The following is a 24,203-nucleotide window of genomic DNA, read 5'->3' as shown; positions in this document are numbered from 1 at the left end:
TTATAAAAGCTTAGACATGCCCGCTCCCTCCTTCTCTGACCCTCTCCTCTGTGTATACATGTGTGTGTGTGTGTGTGAGAGAGAGAGAGAGGGTGCACAAGCACACGCACACACACACACACAAATATTCTAATTCAGTCCATCTGGAGTGGGTCCTGGAAATCTGTATTTGTTTGTAAATCCCTCTGGGTGATTCTGATAATAGAAGGTCTGGTGTCAGGAAATATAATAAAAGGGACTCAAGCTTTGTATAGAGAGTTAACTACACAATTTTTCAGGCCCTTTCCAACCCAGAGGTTCTGTGATTCTAACCAGCCTTGTCAATAGCCCTTCATTTGTTCGATTATACTTCATTTTCTCCCCAAGGAACATTCTCAGTGCTATTCCTCTTGAGGCAATTTTCCACCTCCTGGTGGTTATTGTCAAGTTGACTATCTTTTTTATTTTGGATAAATACCATCCTAACAACCATACTACAGCTAGCCTGAAAAAGAAGTTTGTCTAGTGACTCTAATGTTGATATTTATTTGCATTCTATCCATGAATGTCACAGTAGCTTCCGTGTGTGTGTGTGTGTGTGTGTGTGTGTGTGTGTGTGTGTGTTTATGGCCATAAATGAGTTTCTGTCAACTTTTCTCCTTAGGATTTTAATCCTTTCAAAAAATGTTATTATTATTTTATATGTTTATAAAAGTAACACAAACACATTTCACTGTAGGAAAGTGGGAAATTTTTGAAAAGTAAAAAGAAGAAATAAAAATCATTTATAATCCTACCCCACAAAGAGTTCTTACTGCAAGGCTTTCTCATTTCACACTACGTTTAGCATCTTACAACTCTAGCTCAAAATAAGTGGGAGTTGGTACAAATATGATTTACTATTAGATTATCATTATCTCCATTTTACAAATCAGGAGGTTGAGGCATAGAAAGGTTAATTACGTTACCTGATATTGCCCAAATAGTAAGTGGCAGAACCAGGTTTTGAATCCAGGCTACAAAATTGATACTCTTCTTTATTTTTAAGGAGAGAGGAAAAGAGAGGAGGGGAAAGACAGAGGGAGAGGGAGAGAGAGAATCTTAAGCAGGCTCCACGCTCATCATGGAGCCTGACGTGGGGCTCAGTCTCCCAATCCTGAGATCATGACCTGAGCCAAAATCAAGAGTTGGCCACTTAACTGACTGAGCCACCCAGGCGCCCCAACAGAACTGATACTTTTAACTTATATGCAGTCCTTCCCCACAAAGTTACAAAAATAAGACTTGGCAAAATTTAAATCAGCAAGCATTGTTTGAGCAGTGTCTGTGTGCCAAGCACTGTCATTGGGTCACTGGAGCCCAACTGGAATCACATGTTTGTGGGACTAAACATGTGACTAAGGCACAGCTACACTGTTATTAGGTTAATGAGGGCTCTTTCTAACCAAAGGTACTGTCCTAGTCAGCTTGGGCTGCCATAACAAAATACCATAGACTGGGTACTCTTAACAACAGACATTCATTTCTCACAGTTCTAAAGGCCTAGAGAGTCCAAATTAAAAGGCACTGATTATGTGGGTTTCCAGTGAGGGCCCTCTTCCTGGTTTGTGAATAGCTTTCTTGCTGTACCCTCACATGGCTAAAAGAGAGATCATTTCTCATGCCTCTTCTTATAAGGGCACTAATCCATTCATGAGGGACAACACATTGAGTCCATACCAGGGTCAAGCAGACAGAAGGACGAATTCCATCTGATGATCACACAAACCACGTATGGTGCCAAGTGCTTTCAGATACACAATTTCATTTCATCTTCACAAAAGCCTCATAAGGAAACTGAGGGTCTGTTGCCCAAGGAGGCACAGCTAACCACTGGCTGAACCCAAGTGTCTCTGATAGCAAGACCAGATGGCTTTACACTCTACCAAGAGTGTACTAGAATTATCAATTAAGAGTTCTTAATATGTATCAGACACTGGGCTAAACAATTTTTATATTATCTTATTTAACATTCACCGTAATTTTTTGAAGTCTGTGTCAGTACTCTAAGCTTACTGACATAAATCCTGAGATCCTAAGACGCTGAATGACCTTCCCTAAGTCACAGAGCTAGTAAGTGGCAGATGCAGGATTCAAACCCAGACTTGTATGTTTTCAAAACCTGGGCTCTTAGAATAGAATCACTGTTGCCTGAGACTATGTAGTTTTTATGAGTGGCCAAGATATGATTTGTTCAACAGTCTCTTAATCTGAGTCTTTATTCATTGCCCCATAGTGATGGTCACCTGGGCTCTCAGATGACAGGTTTGTAGCTAGCATCGCATTAAGGTTTACTCACCTAGCCTTCACACAGAGTCTATGGCCAGTCACATGGATGGCATTTCCATCCTTGTAGAGCACGGGTGCAGGAACACCAGCACCAAATGATGCTCCCACCATCCAGTGCTCCAAGCCTGACCTCATTATGTGTTTGGCCAGGACTTGAAAATGCCAGATGGGAAATGGGTGAGAGGGCAGAGGGAGACAGTTGGGCTCATTGAAGCATGACCATTTGGTACTCCCTGGAGATGCTAGCTGTCAGAATTGATTGCTCAGATTTTGCCATCCAGTTTATATTTTCAGCATTTTGGTCAGTGACCAAACTAGGGTGGAGAATATTATTTCTGCTTAAACAATCTAATTAATTGCTTGCCTCTTGAGTGTGAGAGAAGTAAGACAGTATTTCTCATCTCAATTCAGTCTTTCTATACAGGTGGTCCACCATTTCCTTAGGTAAAGACCTGTGGGCTTTAATATCATCTATTTCTGACAAAAGAGTCTTACTTAGTAACATAATTAGAGAAGGTGATGCTAAACTTTAAACTTTTGTAGATTCTTACCAAGTGAAAAAGTCATGAACTGGTAAATAATGTTTTATTAAAAACACTGCTTGAGGGCAAGTCACTTAACTCTTGAGCCTCAATTTTCACAAGAATGCTGCTTGAGGGTTTATTCATGCATTTGCTCATTCATTTGTTCATTTATTAAACAAAGATTCATTAAGCACCTACTATATGCCCAGCTCCATCTTAAGCCCTGGATCATTGTGCAGTTATTGATAATATAGGCAAAGTGCTTAGAACAACATTGAATACTTTGTACACACTCAAATGATGGGTATTTTCTTTTCTTTGTATTTGAGCTTTTAGTGCTTGAAAGAACACACCATTATTTAGAGCCCTATTTCCCAGCCCTAACTCTTCATTTGAGCAGTAAACCATCCACCTGCATCCCAAGAAGCACTAGAAGAGAGGAAGGGGCTGAGGTAGGTAGGAGAGAACATAAGACACAGCCACCTACCACTGAGAGAGGTAATTGACATGGGCCTCTGTGATGGGAAAGCAAAACTATGATGGGGTTACAGTGAATGCAAAAAGACTGCCAAGGAGAGAAATTAATTCAATATTTATGACATGATTAAATATTTATAGTGCTGCATGTAGTCATTTAGCTAACCTAAATTTCAGTGTTAAAATTTATTCTAAATTTTAAAGCACAGGGGCCTCTGGGTAGCTCATTTGGTTAAGCATCCGACTCTTGATTTCAGCTCAGGTCATGATCTCAGGGTTACGAGATCAAGCCCTGCATTGGACTCCACAATGGACGTGGAGTCTGCTTAGGATTCTCTCTCTCTTCCTCTCCTTCTGCCCTCCTCCCCCTCTCCCCAGCTCTCACACTCTTAAAATATATATATATATAAAGCCCAGCCTGTTATGGTATGGTGTTATGTAAGTGATTAGGTTATGGTTTATTTAATTCAGGACATTTGGGATATGGGCATGCAAGGGAGAATGTTGGTTATCATTTGTGAAAAACTTAATGCAGATTTCTGAAGAACTGTATTGGCCTTAAAACTGTGTATGACTCATCCAAAATCTCATTTATGGTGAGAATTCCCACTGCAAAAGAGAAACATGGAAGGTCTTGAATGCTGTTTCCCAAACTGAGTAGATGTGAACAGACACTCAGGTTAGCTTTTAGTAGCTGTGTGTTCAGGCCCTATTTCTACCACTTTATAAACTTGGCAAGCTTCAAGTCTCAGCTTTCCCAGCCATAAAATGGGGTCAGTAATACCTACATCACTTGGTTATTGTGAGAACCAAATGAGATGTTGTAAGTGTAAAGGAATTTTTTACTAGTAATTATGTGTAAAAACTTCAGCCAACACTTGTAGTATCATCATGATCATTAATGAAACTTCCAACCCCAAGAGAAAGCAAAACTTTCCAACTTCCTTCATGAGTGAGCCAAAACCATGCCACCTACAATAACACTTTAAAAATGGTTTTTTCTATTGCCTGTTTGAAGATTAATAAACCATAGCAGATAATAGGCATGTGTGTGTGTGTATGTGTGTGTGTGTGTCCATCTGACTTAACATTCTCTGAAATCCTCTTAAGATTTAAGGGATGAATCAGTAAAGATAGCCTAATAGGGACATTTCTTAAAAAATCTGAAAAGGGTGAGCTTAGAAACGAGGGGGTAAAAATTAGAATGTTCTGTCCAAACTGTTCTTAGAATCCTGACTTCAGCCTAATACATGTTTGGAGCCCTGTGAGTTCTGTGGGTCCGTGCACAATTTTTTGCATAGCCTGATCAAATAACCATGTGTCCTCTGCATGTCATTTTGGCATCATCTAATGTACTAGTGTTTCCGGTAACTATCCTGGTTAATGCAAAGAAGCCAGGATAAAGTCAGGGCTGTAAGAACGGTTTTAGAAGGATCCAAAGAGATGAATATGAATTAACATTTGCACTTGAATTAAAACCGGGAAAAGCTAAAGTTGCTCAGAACAGGCATTTTCTGAGTGAGCATCTTTCCACTTGGCAGCTTACCTTTTTTCTGAAGTCTTCCTTGTGCTCTTCCCAACTGTGGTCTGTAGAAACTCTCAGTGGAACATATTGCTTTAATATCTGAGGTTAGATATGAAAATTTTTGTTCAGCTGTTTCCACTCAAATATTCTCCTCTTGCACTGAAATATATTCTGGAACTCTGTTTCTGTAACTATAGAAACCCCGATCTGCACGGTGTTTCAACTGGGAACACAAAAGAGCTCTCAGTTAAAAAGCAATATGTTGTTAATTATTGATCTATGAATAACTTAGATTTTATAAACCATTAATTTCTGTAGATTTGGGGTTTTTCTTCTCTCTCTCTTTTCTTTCCCCATTTTTGAAATTAGAATTGGCCATATTTAAGCAAATAATCAAGTCAAAACAAGGCATGGAAGATTATTTTAGTTAACAGCAGTTTGTTGAGGATTTGCTCCAGGGTGCTGCAGAGTGACATATGGGTTCGCCCTCAAGGAATATACAGCTTTGTATGTGCGCTGGGAAAATAAACACAAGGAAACAAGAGATAATACAACATGAAGATACAAATAAGTACTGTAATGTCTTAGAGGAAGGAGTGATCATGTCTAATTCGAAAGGCTCAAACAAACAAACAAAAGTCAAGGATATACTTAGCTTCTCTTTACCTCTTTCAACCCCATCCTTCAAACAGGCACAAGTCCTACCAATTTTAGTTTACTACTGTTTCTTAAACCCTTCCCTCCCTTCTACCTCATTATCATTTCTGGCCAGGATTGTGGCAGTAACTTCTCAACAGGCCTCCTGCTTCCCACTGTCCCTTCTCTCTTCCAGCCTATCTTCCTCCTCCACCATGGTCATTTATTCCAATGCTAACCCATTTGGTCATTTCTCTGCTTTATGTCCTCTCATAACTCATGAAGATTCCCCAAGGAAAAAGCCCGAGTCCCTAGTGTGGATGGGTATCTTTTATAAGGAAACCTCACCACCTCACTGTCGTACATCCCATCCTGTATATACCCCATACCAGAATCTTCCACAATCTTTCACTTGCTTATATCCTCATAGTATGTGTTGTTCCTTCTGTCTGAGAAATTCTCCCTGAACTTTTCCTGCCAGCAAGCTCTTTCTTGTCCTTCAAGTTTCACATAAATTGACACCTCCTCCAGGAAGCCCACCCCAATGCTTTCTACCCCCTCCTTCTCATCCTCCAATGAGATAGATGCCCCTCCCCCATTGCTGTCAACAGTCTTACTACAGCATTATCAGTCTCTTTATGTCTTTGTTCCTACCGGGAGCACATTCCTGGGTGTTTATTGCAGTCATGCTTTTTAATTTTTTTTTCTTTGTTCCCCAACTCCTAGCTTGATACATGATAGGCACTCGATGAGTGTTTGATGAATGAATGAAGTGTCAGGTACAATGATGAAACCTGCAGAGATGACAGGAGAACAGGACTGGGGAAAAGGAAAAAATTCAAGATTACCCATAACCTGTTTGGTTTTGAGGTCAAGGTAAATACTGTAGTGTTGCTAAGGGAAGGGAAGAAAAAGGAAACCAAAAGAAAAGAGTAGGAGAGATGAAGTGTGCACAGGTGAACAAAGGAAAAGAAAGAAGTTTATTTAGTCTCCACTTAAGTGTTCATCTCTGTGGACTGTGATTTCTTATAATAGATTTTTGGTTGATTTATTCAGGCATTTAAGTAACTAATATTAGTTTTTCTCCTTTTTTGTTTCTTCCAATCACTGTGATTCAGTAGACATCACACAGAAGTTTCAAGGGATGTGTTAGCCTCTTAGAGACAATATACCAAGACTTTTTTTACCAAACAAAGAAACGGGAGTACTTTAGAATGTATTGTATTTGAGCTGTAGGATAAGAAGAGATATTCTTCATTTAGTAAGGAACTTACTCATAAATGCCTTGCCGTGTGATCAACTCTGTATTTTCAATTTTCTTTAGGGTGGAAAGAAAGGAGCGTGCCCGATTGAAGACAGTGAAGTTTAATGCGAAACCTGGAGTGATTGATTCAAAAGGGGTAGGTACAAAATAACTGAAATATTAAGTTCTCTTGGCTGCCAAGGGTTTAACTATAATTAACATTTAGGCTTTCAGTAACAAAGAAATTATGGAGCTACCAGACAGTAGAGTACTGTTATAAATGTACTGCTAAAAGTAATCATGTATTCTCTGATGAAATAGATTTGTGGTAAATATATTAAATACTGGGGGTAAACCTGCCAGTGGTCCACAGAAATGATGTGTTGATGAAGGTGATGTAGTGATTACACTGAAGAAGAGAAAAGATAGTTTAGTGTTTTCATTTTTTAAATTTTTTCTTTTAAATTAATTGTTCGAAAAGGATGGATTTTATAAAAAATACCTACCTGTTCTTCACAAATATGTGTAGTCTGTTACATATTATAAAGCTAAGACAGTTGTCATGGAAATACATGTGTGGGTCATCTAAGTGAATACATGGATTGTTGTGACAGACATAGAAGAGAACTGACAAGTGAAATTTAATCACCAAAATTAAAGTATTATGTGCACATGTATCTATTTTAATAACAGCTTTAATGAGATAAAATTCACATACCATACAAGTCACTAATTTAAAGTATGCCATCCAGAGGTTTTTAATATATTTAGTTAGACAGTCATCCCTATAATCAATTTGAGAACATTTGATCACCCCATGAAGAAACCCTGTAGCCATCACTTCCCATTGCCCCCCAGCCTCACCCCCACCTCCACCCTACCCAGCCCTAGGCAACTACTAATCTATTTTGTCTATAGATTTGCCTATTCTGGATATTTTATATACATGGGATTATATACTATGTGGTCTTTTGTGACTGCTCCTTTCACTTCACATAATGTTCTCATGCACAGATAGTGTGGCATATATAAGTACTTTTATTTTTTTTCATTGCCAAATAATATCCCATCGTAAAGATACATCTCACTTAATTTATCCATTCACCAGGTGATGGATATCTGGGTTCTTTCCACTTTTTGGCTATTATGGATAATGCTGCAGGGAACATTTGTGTATATATTTTTGTGTGGACAAGTGTTCTTACTTACATTGGGTATATACCTAGGAGTAGAATTTCTGGGTCTTATGATAACTCCATGTTTAATGTTTTGAGGAACTTCCAGACTGTTTTCCAAGGTGATTGTACCTGTTTATATTCCCACCATCAGTGTATGAGAGTTCCAGTGTCTCCACATTCTCACCAACACTTGTTATTATATGTCTTTCTGCTTATTTGGTCTGAAGTGGTATCTCATTGTAGTTGCAATTGACATTTCCCTCATGACTCTTGGTGTTCAGCATTTTTTTCATGTGCTAATTGGCCATTTCTATACCCTCTTTGGAGAAATGTCTATTCAGATCCTTTGCTCATTTTTAAATTGGGCTTTTTTGTTATTGTTGAATTGTAGAAATTCTTTATATATTCTGAAAATTAATATCTTATCAAATGTATGCCTTCCAGTTATTTTCTATCATTCTGTAGGTTGTCTTTTCAGTCTCTTGCTAGTGTCCTTTGATGCACAAAAGTTTTTAATTTTGATAAAGTCCAGTCTACCTATTTTTTCTTTTGTTACTTGTGTTTTTGGTGTCATACAAAAGAAACCATTACCTAATCCAAGGTCATAAAGATTTACATCCATATATTCTTCTAAGAATTTTATAGTTTTAGCTCTTCCATTTAAGTGTTTGATCCATTTTAAGTTAGTTTTTTGTATATGATATGAGGTAGGATTCCAATGTCTTCTTTTTTTTGCATGTGAATTATCTTCTCAGTTTCATTTTTATTCTGTTCATTTCAAGTTTATAGGAATGTAAATAGTTTTTATATCAATCATATCCTCCTACCTTGCTGAACCTATTTATTAGTTCTGATAATTTTTTTTGTAGATTCCCTAGCACTTCCTACATACAAGATCATCATGCATAAAAAGAGAGTTTTACTTCTTCCTTTTCAATCTGGATGACACTTTATTTCTTTGTCATGCCTGATTGACCTGGCTAGAGCCTCCAGATCAATACTGGATAGAAGTGGCAAGGGCAGCCATTCTTGTCTTGTTCCTGACTTTATGGGGAAAGCATTCAATCTTTCACCATTAAGTATGATGTCAGCTGTGGCTTGTACAGCTTTTAAAATCTATTTTTAAGTAATAAAACAAGTATCTCATTGCTGTATTGTAAAATGCTGCCCCCTACCTACGCTCTCTCTTCCTGTGCTTTTTCTTCATCTCCTTGCCTTTATCTTTCTGTCCTAACAATTCTGGCTTGTGAGCATCACACAGAACCACAGATTATGGTCAATAGATGTCACCATGAAAAACAAAAAGAAGAAAGGCTGTCATTTCTCAGGACTTTTGAGCCCCAAACCACAACACTGCCCCTTGTATTTTGAAATAGAAGTGTCACGGGGCAGCCCAGTCATTGATATAATAATTTCATTCCCCTAAAACATTCGGGTGAAACGGGAATTTATTTAAACATAAGGTGTCCCTCTTAAAAAAAAAAGGGAGGGTATGTGTCATCATGCATGGAGTCCTTTCAAATAAATACTATTTATAAGCAAGGAAGCAGGATTTTTCACTGATTCTTAGTGAGAATTTAAGGATAGAGCCCCTGTTTGTTTCATACACATAATGGAACGTATCAGAAAATTTTTCTTGAATACCTGCCATGTGCCAGACACAGGGCTAGAACTTGTGAAAGATACAAAGTGTAAAACAGGCCCTTGTCTTCAAAGCTTATAACATCTGTGAGGGCCCAGATGTCTTTTTGATAAGGCTAAGACATGTGTATTATGCTTTTTAATCATATAGTTAAATACTATTAGGTAATGCCAAAAAATAGGATATAAATTCTAGGACTTGAATGACTATTGAAGGAGGATGGGTGACTGTGTGAAAAGGGAAACCCTGGACCAACAGTCATGAGGGTCAAGTAACTTAGGTTCTAGTTTGAGTTCATTATTAAATCACCACTGCTCTTCGGGCCTCATTAGCAAAATAACAGCTTTGAACTACATCAAGGATGTCAGGCAAGTTTCACTACCTATATGATGGATTGATTGTGATGATGGATTGATAGTTTCTTGTGGACTGATAATTTCTACATGGAATATTGTGTTGAAAATGATTCTGAGATCATGTATGATCTCAGCAGGAGGAAAAAAAATTCCATGGTTAACTATCCGTGCCTAGCACAATGTTGAGAATTGTTCTCTGTTTGAGGTTCCCTAGGTTCAATGATTTTTAAGGTGCCTTCCAGCAGTAATTCTTCAAGAGCCTATGAATTAAGAAATAATAAATTAAAGTTTTCCAAATCCCCATGAAAAAAATACATTAATAAGAAGACTCTTGCCGAGGGTAGAAAATAAAAGACGATTAAGAGAAAATGTGCTGAAGAAAGAGAGAGACTCACTGTGGGGAGAGTTGAGAAGTTGGGTCAGGAAAAGCCACTCACCTTGACCCAAGGACATGGACTACAGAACTTAGTTATTGTTACAAAAGCCTATCTGGGACCTAGGGATAAACTCAACGTAAACTGAGGACAAAGGGGCACCCGGGTGGCTCAGTTGGTTAAGTGTCTGCCTTTGGCTTAGATTATGATCCCAGGGTCCTGGGATCAAGCCTGGCATCGGGCTCCTTGCTCAGTGGGAGTCTGCCTCTCCCTCTCCCACTCTCCCTGCTTGTGCCCCCCCCCCCATAAATAAATAAAATCTTTCAAAAAAAACACTGAGAAAGAAAACTACTTGGAATCAGAAAGAGAGTGGGATATTTGAAAGGACTTTATCATCAGCTGGCATTTACACATTGTGAAACATGAGTTCAAAGGGAAAGCCATGGTTGCTGCCCTGGAGAAGCTTAAAATCAGTTAGTATGGATGAAGCAGGTGGTGACAATGGCCTTATTAGAAGTATGTATACCATGAGAATTCAAATTAATGGGTGTAGGAATGGCCAGAAAGCACTTCATAGAAGAACTTAGACTTCAACTGACCTATCAGTGCTTGAGTTATTTTTCCAGAACTGTCCATTGATTTAAAAATACTGAATGCTATAAAGCAGCGGGCATTGTGCTAGTTGCCTTGGAGGGATAACAAAGTAATTAAAAAGGCAAGGTCTCTCATTTCAAGGAGCTCGCAAAGAGAAATAGAAGAAAGCCTAGCAATACAGCATCACTGATGATCCTCATAAATTTAGGGAGTTCACAGTCTTTTTCTGAAGTGTCAGGATACTGGGCCTCAAGAAGATGAGCTAGTTTACCTAAGATCACACAGCTAATAGGTACAGTTGTCAGGTTTGTACTCAGAACATTTCAACAGCAGAATGTCCATTTCTTCATACTATATTTTGTTGGAAGTCAGAAGGACAGTTACTAATCATGCCTTGGGTAAGAGAGAAAGAAAGCTTCCAGAAGAAGGTGGTACTCAACCAAGATCTTGAAGTCTGAGTAGGAGTGTGCCACATACAGGATAGAGCATGAACATGAAGTTGGAAACTGTAGGCATGTTAGAGTGAGGCCAAGCAGACCAGGGACACCAGATGGATGGTGTGGTTGGTGTAGTGGTGGTTGGAGCAAATGGGGCTGACCAGGAAGGTCTGGGAGGTCAGGCAGCTTGTATGGAAAGCCTGGTTTGAGCTTTGAAGCTCACTGAATTTTGAGAACATCTAGGAGGAAATCTAAGGCTCTCCGTTTGAAAGTACTCAGTTGCTACAAATGAAGTGCCCAGGCTTTTTGTCCACTGCACATGCCTTCACAAAGTTTGTGTCTACACATGCAAAGGGCAAGTGGACAATTGTGTCAGTAACCCACATAATTCCAGCCTACCCAGACCCCTAAGCTCAAGGCGGCCATCTGTTTGGATGGGTCTCCTTGAGAACTATCTCAGTTTCCCAGATCCCAATGCAGGCAGGCTTCCCTGAGAATGTCAGTTAATTCCTAAGGAGTCTCCACTCAAACTGGCCTCTGGTGAAAACTTAATCACTCCCTTAATTTCTTTCATTGGTCTTTTAACTTTTTTCATCAATTTCATAATCAACCATTCTGTTACTTATTGAGACATTTAGGAAATTGTATGATCTTCACAATCGAGCTGTTCTCCATTGAAATTCAATGCATATTTAGTGATTTATGCTAAATTTTGTTTCATTTTATTTTAAAATCCCTATAATTTAAAGAAGGGAAAGATACATCTGAAAGAGTATGAGAGTATCGATATTCTTACTAAATGCCAACCGTGTGCAATGTGTAAGTGCCTCCTTTGCACTGTAAATCCTTTCTAAAGTAAAGGAGGTTATAAGTAAATAACTAGTGCTATTTAGTCACAGGCTGGTACAAAACCGAGGTGATAGATGTTTTCGAAGTAGTAAGAATGTTCATTGCAAAAACTCAGCTCACATAATCTCTAATAGCCACAACAAAATGTGAAGGGAAGTTATTTGTTCCCTTTTTACAGATTTGAGGAAACTAAGGTTGGGGCGCCTGTGTGGTTCAGTCGATTAAGCCTCTGACTCTTGGTTTCAGCTCAGGTTGTGATCTCGGGATTGTGAGATCAAGATCAAGCCCTGCATTGGGCCCGCACTCAGCACAGAGTCTGCTTGAGATTCTTTGCCCCTGCCTCTCCCTCCCCCTCTGCAACTCTCGCCTGCTTGTGTGCATTCCCTTGCTCTCTCTCTCTCCCTCTAATAAATAAATAAATAAATAAAATCTTTAAAAAAAAAAAAGAAGGAAGGAAGAAAGAAACTAAGGCTTAGAGAGGCAAAGAAATCTGAACCCATGTCTGACTGATTCCAAAGCCCATAATCTGTTTACTACAGCACGCCCTCTTCCTATTAAAACCATGTCACTTGGTGCATTTTAAGAAAAATGAAGAAGTATACTGAATTGGGTTTAGCTTTGTCAAAAACTGACTTGGGCATAAGCTTAAATCCTGAGAGACAGAGCTGGTTTCCTCAATGATGTACATCTTTCTGGGTGAGAACTCTGAAGTGAGCGTGGAGCTGCACACTTCCTCTAATTGTGGCCTGCCAGAGGGATAAGTCCTGGTAAATGTGTTCATTTAGTCATTCAATAACCCTTTATTAGATGCCAGTACAAGCAGTTTGCCAGGCAATGTGGACCAAGCCGAATAAGATGTAGTCACTGCCCTGAAGAAGCAGGGATACTAGGGGAGAGAAGGAGTCCCCATAGGGAACAACTGATTAATACTAAACAAATGGGACAAGAAACTTGCTCTGCAGTTCAGAGGAGGAGATTTTGGCTTGGAAGCTGGGAGAATTTGAATTTGGAGGGTGGAGTGGGGGGACCTTGAAGTATTAGTAAAATTTGTAAGAGGGCAGACAATGGGATAGGAATAGGATACAGGATACTTAGGAGGGAAAACATTGTTTACATTCATTGCAAGCAACAATTTATGAAGGGGAATAAAAGGACTCAGAAGTGGAAAGTTATACTCAAATCAGTTCTGGTGCCTTAAATTTTCTAGGAAACCTGGACTTTATCCTGTAGACAGAAGAATTTTAATGGTTGCAACCAAACCCAACCTAGTGATTTCCCCTGGACTTGCGCGCTGAATGTACTTGTGTTGCTGCCCAAATGTCACTCCCTGGCAAAGGTCCAGACTTACTCATCTGTGCCGCTAGTACCTTGCATGGTGTCCACCAGAAACATTCTGTCTGCTCAATCCTCCCTTCTTGGAGGAAAGGAAAGCGAATGATCGGAAGTAGATTTCCAAGAGATCAATCTGGTAACTGTGAGAAAGACTGATTGGGAAATGTTTGAGAAAGCTATCACAGCGTTCTGGATGTGAGATTTTGAAAATCTGAACTTAAAACAATGGCAAAAGAAAAGAAAAATAGGAAACGATTACTAAAGAGATCTGAGAGAGGACTGTCATCCTGGATATCTGACCTAGTGGTTCCTAATATTATTCTGTTTTATTTTCCCAAGCCTTGAGCTTCCTTTAAGAGGGGATATTGACCGTGAGAGAGGGCATGGGACAGAGACGGAGCTATGGTGATAGGATCATGGCAGCCTCCCTGAATCAAACTGGAGCTAGCACTGAGAAATCTCCATTCTGCTTCATATATTCTTGGAAGTTTCCATATGACCATTGATTCCTACTATGTCATGTACAGATAAAGACACTGAGAATCATTTTTCTGGGACACAGACTTAGCAGCAGAGCCTGCCATTGTATCATTTATCAAAAAAGTGACTTGACAGTGAGTGCTTTGTTAGCAAGTAGGAATTATGTTTGCTTCACCGGGGTGAGTTACAAGGATTGCTTTCGTAACAACTTCAAAGTGACATTTGAGTTCCAAGGGAAAGGTCATTACCACCCTCAGAAGAAACCTCCTTGATAGCGCTAGTCTTCGGATGACTGGAGCCCCGTGAAGAGCTCAAATGTCCAAGAGTAAGTCAGAGATTTAGGGGAGTGGAGTGGAAGGAGCACCATACTGCCCCACTCCATGAAAGCAGCATTTCTCCTCAGAGTTCATCCACCCAGAAAAGGCACCTCCTCAGGTTGCTTATTTTCACTTCCTTACTCTAGAACATCTAACAGATTCCTTATTGGTCTTCCAGCTCTCAGATTTCTCCTCTGATTCTTTCCCCATCCTGCATACAGTGTGGTTTTAACCATATTAGCATTTTTTATATAAAGAACAAAAACATGGCTGTGTCCAGAGAATTCTTCAGTGTCCCTAGCCCATCCTGGGGAGAGCTGCTAACTCATCCTATTTTTTTTTTTGAACGTGATAATCACATTTGTCCAAACCTTGAGCTCCCGTGTCCCTTGAGAACCATGTGAGGAGCACATACATCGTTCTCTATAAAGAAGTACTTGTAGTTTCTCTGAAGATGGTTCTCAGAGGGGTCTACAGTTGAGGATTTTAACAGAAGTTAGATTAAAGTTTTCACAGATCACCCTGCGGCTGTGTAGAATCAATTTCCAAAAGAAGGCAACCCTAGAAAGCAGGAGTCCATTTTGATAATGCAGGTGAGACACAAAGAAGGCCATCCCAGGTCCATAGAGTACCTATGGAGAGGAAAGAAGAGACCAGAAAATATTTAGCAGAAGAAAAAAAAAAGTGTGTCACTTGGACCACTGACATCAACATTAGCTAAGACTCTTATTGAAAATGAATGTGCCCAGGCTCAACCTCAGTCCTTTGGAATCAGAACCTCTGGGGAGGGGGATAGGAAAGCTGCATTTCAACAAGCTCCCCAAGGGTTTCTTTAGGCTTGCTGAAATTTGAGGGACATAAGCATAGCCGAAAGATTTGATATCAGATAGACTGACCAACTTCTGCCAGATTTACCATAACACGTCTAAGCTTCAATTACCTCATGTGTAAAACTAGAGATTGTATTAAAACAGATAATATGTATAAAGTACCTAGAAATATTAGTCTATCTCCTCCCCCTGCCTACCACCCCCCACCACTACCCACACATGCACCTATCTCAAACTCATCCCCTGTATAAGGCTAGAATGACCAACCTCCTCAAAGTACTCTATTCCTTAGATTCTAACTCCCCTTTTGCACGGATGAGAGGAAGGGAGAGTTGCCTGCAACTTTGCCCTACACCCATCTGCATAATGGGTAAGCTTTTGACTCTGTGCTTGCTGACCTTGAGGTTAAGCAGGGGGAGGTGGCAGCAGGACTGATCTCACTCAGTCCCCAACTCCTGCCCCTGCCACTGCTGTGAGTCAGGAGTATTTCTGAGTTTTCTGCCATATTGTGTAGCTACCATGGGAAATTCTAGAATCCCTGCATTTCATTCAGTACACCAGTTATTCTGAACATCTGTAGGTTGCTTTATTGTCTAAGGGTTGTTTTTTTTTTTTTTTTTAAGTAGGCATTGCTCATTTGTTTTTTACAAAAATCCTGTGAGGTATGTATTCTTAATACGCTCCTTTTACAATGAGAAAACTGAAGTCTACAAGTTCGTCGAGCTAGTAAGTGGCAGAGCTGGGCCCTGCGTGATGTCATATTGCATGAGCAAACTAGAGTAATTGATTCTTTAAGGCATTTTTATGTATGAACTCATTCTAGATGTTATTAGCATAGCTAATTCTATCTACTCAATTAGTGATGCTACTAGGGCTAAAGTAATATAAATAGGAGATGTATAATCTGTGGTTATATAAATATCAAGTATAGTTTCACCAGATGAGAACGCTAAGCTTTTGTTAAATTTTCTTCCCGCTATTAATTCAGAATGTTAAGTATTATTCAGAGAATTTGGCTCAAACCCATTTCTACTTTAAAGTTAATCATGAATCCATTCCACTTCACTACAGAGCTTCCTTTAACCTGACTCTTTAAGGCAAAAGGCCCAGAGTGGCACCTTAGGTTGTCCGTATTTCATTTTGCGGAAGTTTTTAACTCACCGAAAGCTAAAACATCAATACCGAAAGATAAAGATGCAGGAGTGACTACCCAGTCATCTGACTGCCTCACTATGGTGATTAGACTCTTAGCAAGCAAAGATAGTATGTATATCTTGCCTCTTTTCAACTGTGCACTGTTTACGTGTCAGTAAATTGTTTTTTAATGACAGATCATGTAATATCGGAAACATTTCAACAGCAGCTTCTGCTGTGTTCCTAATATTCATTAAAAATACCTAAGTACTTTACCCTTTCATTAGGGGGAAAAAAAGTAGACTCTGAAATGTAACTGTCCTGGATCCTGTATTTAGCTTTTCTAACGATGTAATTTGGAGCCAGTAGCTTCTCTTTCTGACACTCTGATGTTTCAGCTGTAATAATAAAATCTGGAGAGTAGACTGCAAGTTCCTTAAAGGCAGGGAATGTGACTTATTTAGGGCCTAAAATAGTTCATGGCATTCAATCAATAATTATTAAATTAAATAATGTGAGAATAAAGAAGGTGACGTATTGAGAGAAAAGTTATGTAAATTAGAAGGTACAGCCCACATGGATTCTGCTGCAGCTTAGAGAACTGAACGATCTATTACTGCCTTTAAAGGAAGGTTCTCTTGATCTGAGTGTTATTCTCCTTTCACTGCAATGAATAGATTTTGAGTTTCCCCCGTGTATGGGATGCTCCTCTGGCTACGGAGTAGGGACGTGGATGAATAAGGCCCGACCTCTGTCGTCCCAGAGCCTCCCTTCTAGTGCATACATACACCTGTTGTTAGAAACCAGCACCAGTTTGTGCAGGATACTAAATTAACCACTGAACTGAACTGGAAACCCACCCAGGGCAGAATCAGTAAAACTGTTGCTAAAAGAAATTTTTTAAAAAATGAAACCAATTTTAGACTGATTTCCAGGTTAAAAGCAGAAAGTGAGTTGTGATAGATCAACATTAGCTAAGACTCATTGGGGATTGAGAAATTCTTCATGAATATTAGTTAATCTGTCCTCATATTTGCACAGCACTTTGGTACATTATCCACGTCACTGATGAGGAGGCAGGGGCGGGAGACATGAGTGGCCTGTCCACAGTTACATAGACATGGGCTGTCCCTTGGAGGTACATGAATACCATTTCGTTTATTCAGCAAAGGTCTGCAAGCTGTCTTTCATGACCACCATTATGCTAGGGACAGGAGAAAAACAAAGAAACATGAGCCTTTGCCCTTGCTCTTGGCAAACATTGAATGGTCTGGGAAAGATTTGGATAAATATGCTGACTGGCTCAGTGGGAAGAGCATGTGACTCCTGATGTTGGGGTCGTGAGTTCAAGCCCCACACTAGGTGGAGAGAATACGTAAGTAAAAAACTTCAAAAAAAAAAAAAGAAAACAAATACACCAATTTATGATTGCTACTAAATGGGACCATTGTTTTATTAAAAGTAAAGAGCTCTCCTTTCCCCCAAGTGATCCCCAAGAGCTGACTAAACTTCTGTTGTTTACCCCCTTCTCAGTAAAGGACAAAGTGCACATTTGGTACATACAGGATTTGACTTTGATCACTATTTCTAAAATGTGAAAACAATGTAACTATCATTTACTGAAGGTATTTATAAGCCAGGCATTTTGCTAAATACACTATAAGGACTTTTCTCATTTATTCCTCAAAACAATCCTATTAGGTGAGGACTACATAGGAGCCTCTTTTAAAGAAAATAATCCAGGACTGCCTGAGTGGCTCAGTCAGTTAAGCATCCGACTCTTGATTTTGGCTCAGGTCATGATCTCAGGGTCAGGATCTAGGGTCGTGAGATCGAGCCTGGTGTCAGACTCTACACTCAGTGGGGAGTCTGCTTGAGATTCTCTCCCTCTGTCCTTCCCCCTGTACTCTCGCTCTAAAAATAAATAAGTAAATCTTAAAGAAAATAATCCTTCTGGTCTCCCCTAATGTTGACTAAATCTTTTTATGATGATACTTTCTAAATATATAGAAACAAAATTAAGTACAAATACCATATGCTTATAGCTCTTATCATCTATCATGTTAAAATAAATTTACAAATTAAATGCCATATATATTTAGTATTTCTATATTACAGCAACAAAATTCAAAATCACAGTGCTAACGTAATTGGTGATGCTTCAGTAATACTAAATCTTCACCTGCTATGTAAACCTGGTAGCGCCTGCGATGTGGAAGTTTCTTTTGAATTGTACGGGCTTGGTGTTAGGTGAAGACTCCATTTTCACACCGCTGTTTGCCTCCGGGATGTCCCCTGCAAAACCAATGCGGAGGTCCCAGGCTGGCACTCACTCCTCGCCTTCCCTCCCCCACCCCACCAGCTCGGACCCCTTAGGAGTTGCTTAATGAACAAGGAGCTCAGTTACCACACTACAGATGCCCTCTGGAACTGAATCCAATCTCCACAGTTTTCCTTGCCTGCCTCACCGTGCAGTGCTCAGCTGTACTCTCCTGGCAAAGTCTGCAGAGATGAGCCTGGAGCAGCACCACTGTCTAGCCCCCATCCAAAATGAATTATGCTATTTTTAATCTACTGTGGGCTGAGAGATCCAAGGAATAAGCTTGCTTTTTTTTTTCATTTAATAGTAGGATCTTCCCTGTGATGAAAATGCATAACACTTTGATGAGTAGATTTTGCAGCTTCTCTGTCAGCTGCAAAATTCTCCTTCTTTAAAATTTATAATCCAAGTACTTGAAGTTGCTGATTCAGTGATAAAAAATGGTTCTGAACTCTACATCTGATTTCTGTACAAAAATTTATACTGATCATGCATTGCTTGATTACTTCTTGAATAGAAGTAATCATTCAGTAGTACCACATGTAACTGAGGGGTCCACAGTGCAGGCCAGAGCTACCTCCCAAGTATCTTCCCACAGTTTGTCTGAACCCCCTTCACCCCTAAATCCTACACTCCATCCAGAGAAGTTCGCAGGACTGGGGAAGAGTGGAGTGGAAAAGAGGTGGCTTTGCGCCCCCTGTTGGGCAGGCCTTTCCTCTGCCCAAACGGAGCTTTGCTATTCTAGCTCCATGGGCAGTCTCCTACTCGTTCTTTAAACCCCATTGAAAATGGTGCCCCTGGGCCTTCTCCAGCTTCCCAGTGGCCCTCGCTGGGCTCTCCTCAGTGCCCTGTTATATACACCTTCGTCGTAGCAATTATAACACTTTGTGGTAATGATTTGCTTAAACTGTGAGCCCCACATTTTGTGTCCCCAATGTTTATTTGAGCCATATTGCTGCAGAGGGGACACACCTGGAGGGCAAAATTCATCCCACATACAATTCAGCAAGAGCCAACCTGAGAAGGTGAGCTTTTGCAATTCCTTTTCCCAGAGGGGGTCCCTTTTCCCACTTTGCACCAGACACTTTTGCCTTTGGAGCCCTGAATATAGTGTTTGGCAAAAACAATAAATGCTTATAGAACAAAAAATACTTACCATTTATTGAACACTTACCATGGCTAAGCCCATACGTGCACGGTTGCATTCAGCACTACAATAGCCCCTGATGGAGGAGGTATTAGTATCCCACTTCTTTGGAGTCTTCAAGTAATGGATATTGCTGTCAAATGTAGTATCTCCTACTAGGATTTGCATTCTTCATCCCCTGCAATGAGAGTGGATAAGGGGTAATAATGTTATTAGATGCTATTTCCTGGCACTGTTGTATGTGATGCAAATACATTTTCTCACAAGCAGAACACAATTGTTATGTGAATGGTATGTGCAAACAAGCTGCAAAAAATTCTTCTTGAACCAGGACAGTGGGAGGAAGAATGAAGAAAAAGTGACAGAAATTCACAAGTAAGGAATCAAGGATGATTACAAAGTTTCTGGTGGATGCTGAGGGAAAAAAAATCCTCCCTCCCACAAGAAGCATTCTCTTCAGCTTTAAAGTAACCATCAGTTACAGTGACAGACTCCCCCTGAGATCCCTGGTGTCTCCTACAGAAATAACAATGAACCTGCTTGGCTGTGTCAGCCAACGTGAATAGGAAGGGTGTGTGTGTGTGTGTGTGTGTGTGTGTGTGTGTGTGTGTGTGTAAGAGAAAGGGAGGGAAGGAGAGGAATAGGGTGTTCTTAAACAGAAGTGTTGGGGGTTTTGAAGGTGTTTTTACTCCCTTGAGGTGTATGTGTGTGTTTTCATGGTTTTTATCTGCACACTCTATAATCCTAGAGGAGTTCAGATCCCCGCCAAGTGAAAATCTGCACTTTTATCAGCTTGTATTTGAAGTTTGGCAAGCAATGTTCAACTTTTCTTTCTCCAAAAAAAGAACTATTGAAAAATCTTTGGGCTACTCATATCTCTCACATTAGAACTAAGATATCCTCTCCTCATGAGCTGTACTTGACTTAGAAAACACAGTCCACTAGCGTAGCATTTGAAGTGCTCCTCAAAGGAAATGTGTAGACAGAAGGCTCAGCATGGGCTGAACAATAGTATCCCAGACAGAAACACCTCTCCCTCACCTGCCTCACCACTGAACTCACGGTGAAAGTTCTAACCCCTGTGACCTGCTAAAATGGGGCTATTGGCTGAGGGCCCAGCAGTTTCAACTGTAATGGATTTGCCTTCATTTGTGAGTCATCCCTCCTTCCAGAAGCAAGCAAGGGGTGAATATTATTCAACCAGGCACAACTTTAGAAAGAATACTATTTATTACTGTGCTTTACATATTAGTTTGCCTGTAATTCCTCCTGAGACATGAATGCTGCAAGTGACGTCTTGTGCTCTGGGTCCGCCGTTGACATTAGATCGTGGGAGACCGAGAGTAAACTGTCAGCTCCCAAAGCTGAGTCATCATCCAAGAGGGTAAAGCTGGAAGAGTCCAGCTAAAGGAGGGAAGGAAAGGGTGGAATGGTCAGAGGGAGGAGGAAACATCTTCACAGCATAAAGGACCTTTGAGGTCATTCATTTATCTCCCTGACTGACAGAGAGGAAGCTGATGCTCAGGGAGGGGAAATGACTTTGCTAAGCTCAGGTAGGTAGGAGGGGCCGGGCCAGGAGTCTCTCCTCTGGTTTTCAAAGCACACATAGCCTGAATGTCTGCCTGTTGTCCAGCACTAGACAAGCCCCACAAGCAAAGCAAGTTACCTCTCTGAGCCTCATGTGTTACCAGTGGTGATGATGATGATGATGGTGATAATGATGATGGCATGAAGTAGACATTATTATTAAATTTATGATACAGATAAGGACAATAATCCTCAAAAGATTAAATACCTAGCCCCAAGCACACATGGCCAGTGAATTGAATCAAACTTGTTAATAAGGAAGAGTCTCAAAAAGAAAAAAAAAAGTGTGACTAGCAGAGAAGCAGTGTCCCTGGGCCTCTCTGACCCCAAGACTGGGCTCTTACCTCTTCCCTGTGCATAATCCTCACTTAATAAATACCTGGGAGGAGATAGAGTTGCTGGCCTCACCCTGTAGCATGACATGGCTCCATCTGAACAAACCAGATTGTGAATGAAGTCACTGGTCCCTCCCTTCCTGCCTGCAAAACAACATAGCACAGCTCCCCTGCCACAGACACCTAGCTATCGACCAGTTCTTCCCTCTGCCAACACTGCTTAGGCAACTGCTCTGTACTCAGCCCTGGAAAAAGACAAACAGAAAACAAAATAGTAGTGAAGTCTGGGTTTTGGAGTCTGAGAGAGCTGAGTTTGAATCTGGTTCTGTCAATTACCAGCTAGGCAAATGATGTCCCCTCTCTCTGTCTCAGTTTTCTCATTTATATACATGTAATAATATAGACAGAGGTGTGTGTGTGTGTGTGTGTGTGTGTGTGTGTGTGTGTGATGGAATTGTGGGGAGGATTCATTGACATTATTAGTACAAAATGGTTAATAAGACATATATTAACAATGACTCAGAGAAAGAGCTCAATAAATATTTGCCACTATTATCAATGAGTTTACATTCAAATTGGAGAACAGATACAATTTGGGTTATCAGAGAGCAGTCAAGAACTCTGCCTAACTTCTTTGGCTGATGGAATAACCTCACTCTCTTTCTTCCTATTCCACTTAGTGAGCAATGACCTATCCTTCAATATCTGGTTGACATTTCACCTCCTGCTCACCTCCACAGCAGAAGTTATTCTGCCTTCCTCATGCCTCTCTAGTACCTTGCACACACTGTCACAGCGTACTAGTAACTTAAGAATCTCTCTCTGTCACTGAATTGTGAGGTCCTTTGGAGTTTATTACACCTCCAGTGCCGAGCACGGTGCCTGGCTTATACATATGCTCAGCATATATTTGGTGCATGAATAAATGGAAGTAACTGCATAGAATAGAGGGGCCTGGAGTAGTTAGGAGAGCATTCTGTCAGAAGGTCCATGAGACATGAGTAACTTCAGAAGTGCTCTTACAGACAGTAATGAAAACAAGGGGAAAGACAATATTTTGTTACTTTCTTTTTAAGATTTTGTTTGTTTGTTCATCTATCTATTTATTTATTTGAGAGAAAGAGCATGCATGCACATGCACAGGGGTGAGGGGCGGAGGGAGAGGGAGAGAGAGAATCTCAAGCAGACTCTCTGCTGAGTGGGGAGCCCAATGCAGGGCTCAATCCCACAATCCTGAGATCATGAGCTGAGCTGAAATCAAGAGTCAGACATCCAACCGGCTGATTCACCCAGGCACCCCAATGTTTTGTTACTTTCTATTGGTATAAATCAATGTATGGATTTGAGTAAGGGTCTTCTCCTCACCCGGGTAGGGTAAATCAGTTTATAGCTTCCCTGCTGGCCTCGTGGGATCACATCACCTTCAGTGTGCGTCTGTAAGACCAGCCAGTAAAGAGGAGAGGAACCCTTGGGGAAGTTGCAGAAGAACTGGCATTCCTGAGAATGAAGAAATGAAACTGAGGAGTGATGTGCTTCCTGAAAGTGAACCTAGTACTTCATACTACTACACGGCATTCACTACTCTCATAGCCCCTCATGGAGCCGTCATGGAAATCTCATCGCTTGACTTATTTGAAAAGAATAAAGCAACAGAGATTATGTTACAGAAATAAAGTAAAAAATTCCATGGAAAGTCATTTGCTGGCAGAAGTTCTCAGCAATGGTTACTGGGGCTATATGCCAAAAGTAGAGTGCAAAAAATACTTGGAATCTTTGCAAACAGTCACAAGAAAGGCAGTAAGTATTGCATAGTGGTTGAGGGCTCAACTCTGGAGCTAACTACTTGGGAATGAAACTCGGCTCATGAATCATAGCTGTGTAAATCCTGGAGCAAGTGATCAACCGCTCTATACTTCAATTTCCTTATGTATAAAGTGTGGACACAATTTCAAGCCACTAAATAGAAGCTGATGATATTTGGAAAACACTTAGAATGGGAGTCCATGTAAGTCACTTATAAAAGCACCTGCTATGTAGGTTAGCATTTAAAAAATGTTAGTTTTAAAAAATGCTATTATGGGATTCCTGGCTGGCTCAGTCGGTAGAGCATGCAGCTCTTGATCTCAGGGTTATGAGTTCGAGCCCCACATTGATCGGGTGTAGAGATTACTTTAAAAAGTAAAGATAGAATTTTTTAAAATGTTATTATGATTACCAAGTCCCTGTTACCAGCTTTGCTCCATGCATCGTTCTGGGGCACTGTCGGAAGTACAAAAGAAAACTTTAAGACAAGGTCGTATTCCTTACGAGAGTTAGGCTGAAGATGAAACATAAAACTAACATAAATAAGGCAATTAAAGGAGTCTTAAGTCCCAAACTGGATGACTCTGGGTGGTGAGAAAGGAGAGGACTGAAACAGCCAGAATAAGCCTAACCTCGTGGGTGCTCAATTAAAGTTCATTGAGGATAACTAATATGGGATTTTGTTCAGGTTAGGATTTTATCAGCTATTTTGTCAAACTCCCGATTTTGGAGGAAAAAATATAAGAATAAGAGAACTCTCTCAATTATCAATGCAT

The 24,203-nt window shown here is 40.3% G+C and overlaps 1 protein-coding gene across 9 annotated transcripts in view; it reads left to right on the top strand.

Moving 5' to 3' along the window:
• Positions 1-24,203, top strand: part of DLG2 (discs large MAGUK scaffold protein 2) — an 857,148-nt gene that overhangs the window by 790,559 nt on the left and 42,386 nt on the right. For all 9 annotated transcript variants that reach the window (XM_087868197.1, XM_087868200.1, XM_045815593.2 and 6 more), the window contains one exon: positions 6,794-6,869. In XM_087868197.1, the coding sequence (XP_087724323.1) occupies positions 6,794-6,869 (76 nt within the window). The remainder of the gene's footprint in view (positions 1-6,793; positions 6,870-24,203) is intronic.

Source organism: Ursus americanus, chromosome 16 (genome assembly GCF_024610735.1).
Source record: "Ursus americanus isolate L20-20 chromosome 16, mUrsAme1.1.p, whole genome shotgun sequence".
Lineage (NCBI taxonomy): Eukaryota > Metazoa > Chordata > Mammalia > Carnivora > Ursidae > Ursus > Ursus americanus.
Note: the sequence above shows the minus strand (reverse complement) of the source record. Positions and strands in the feature narration are given on the sequence as shown.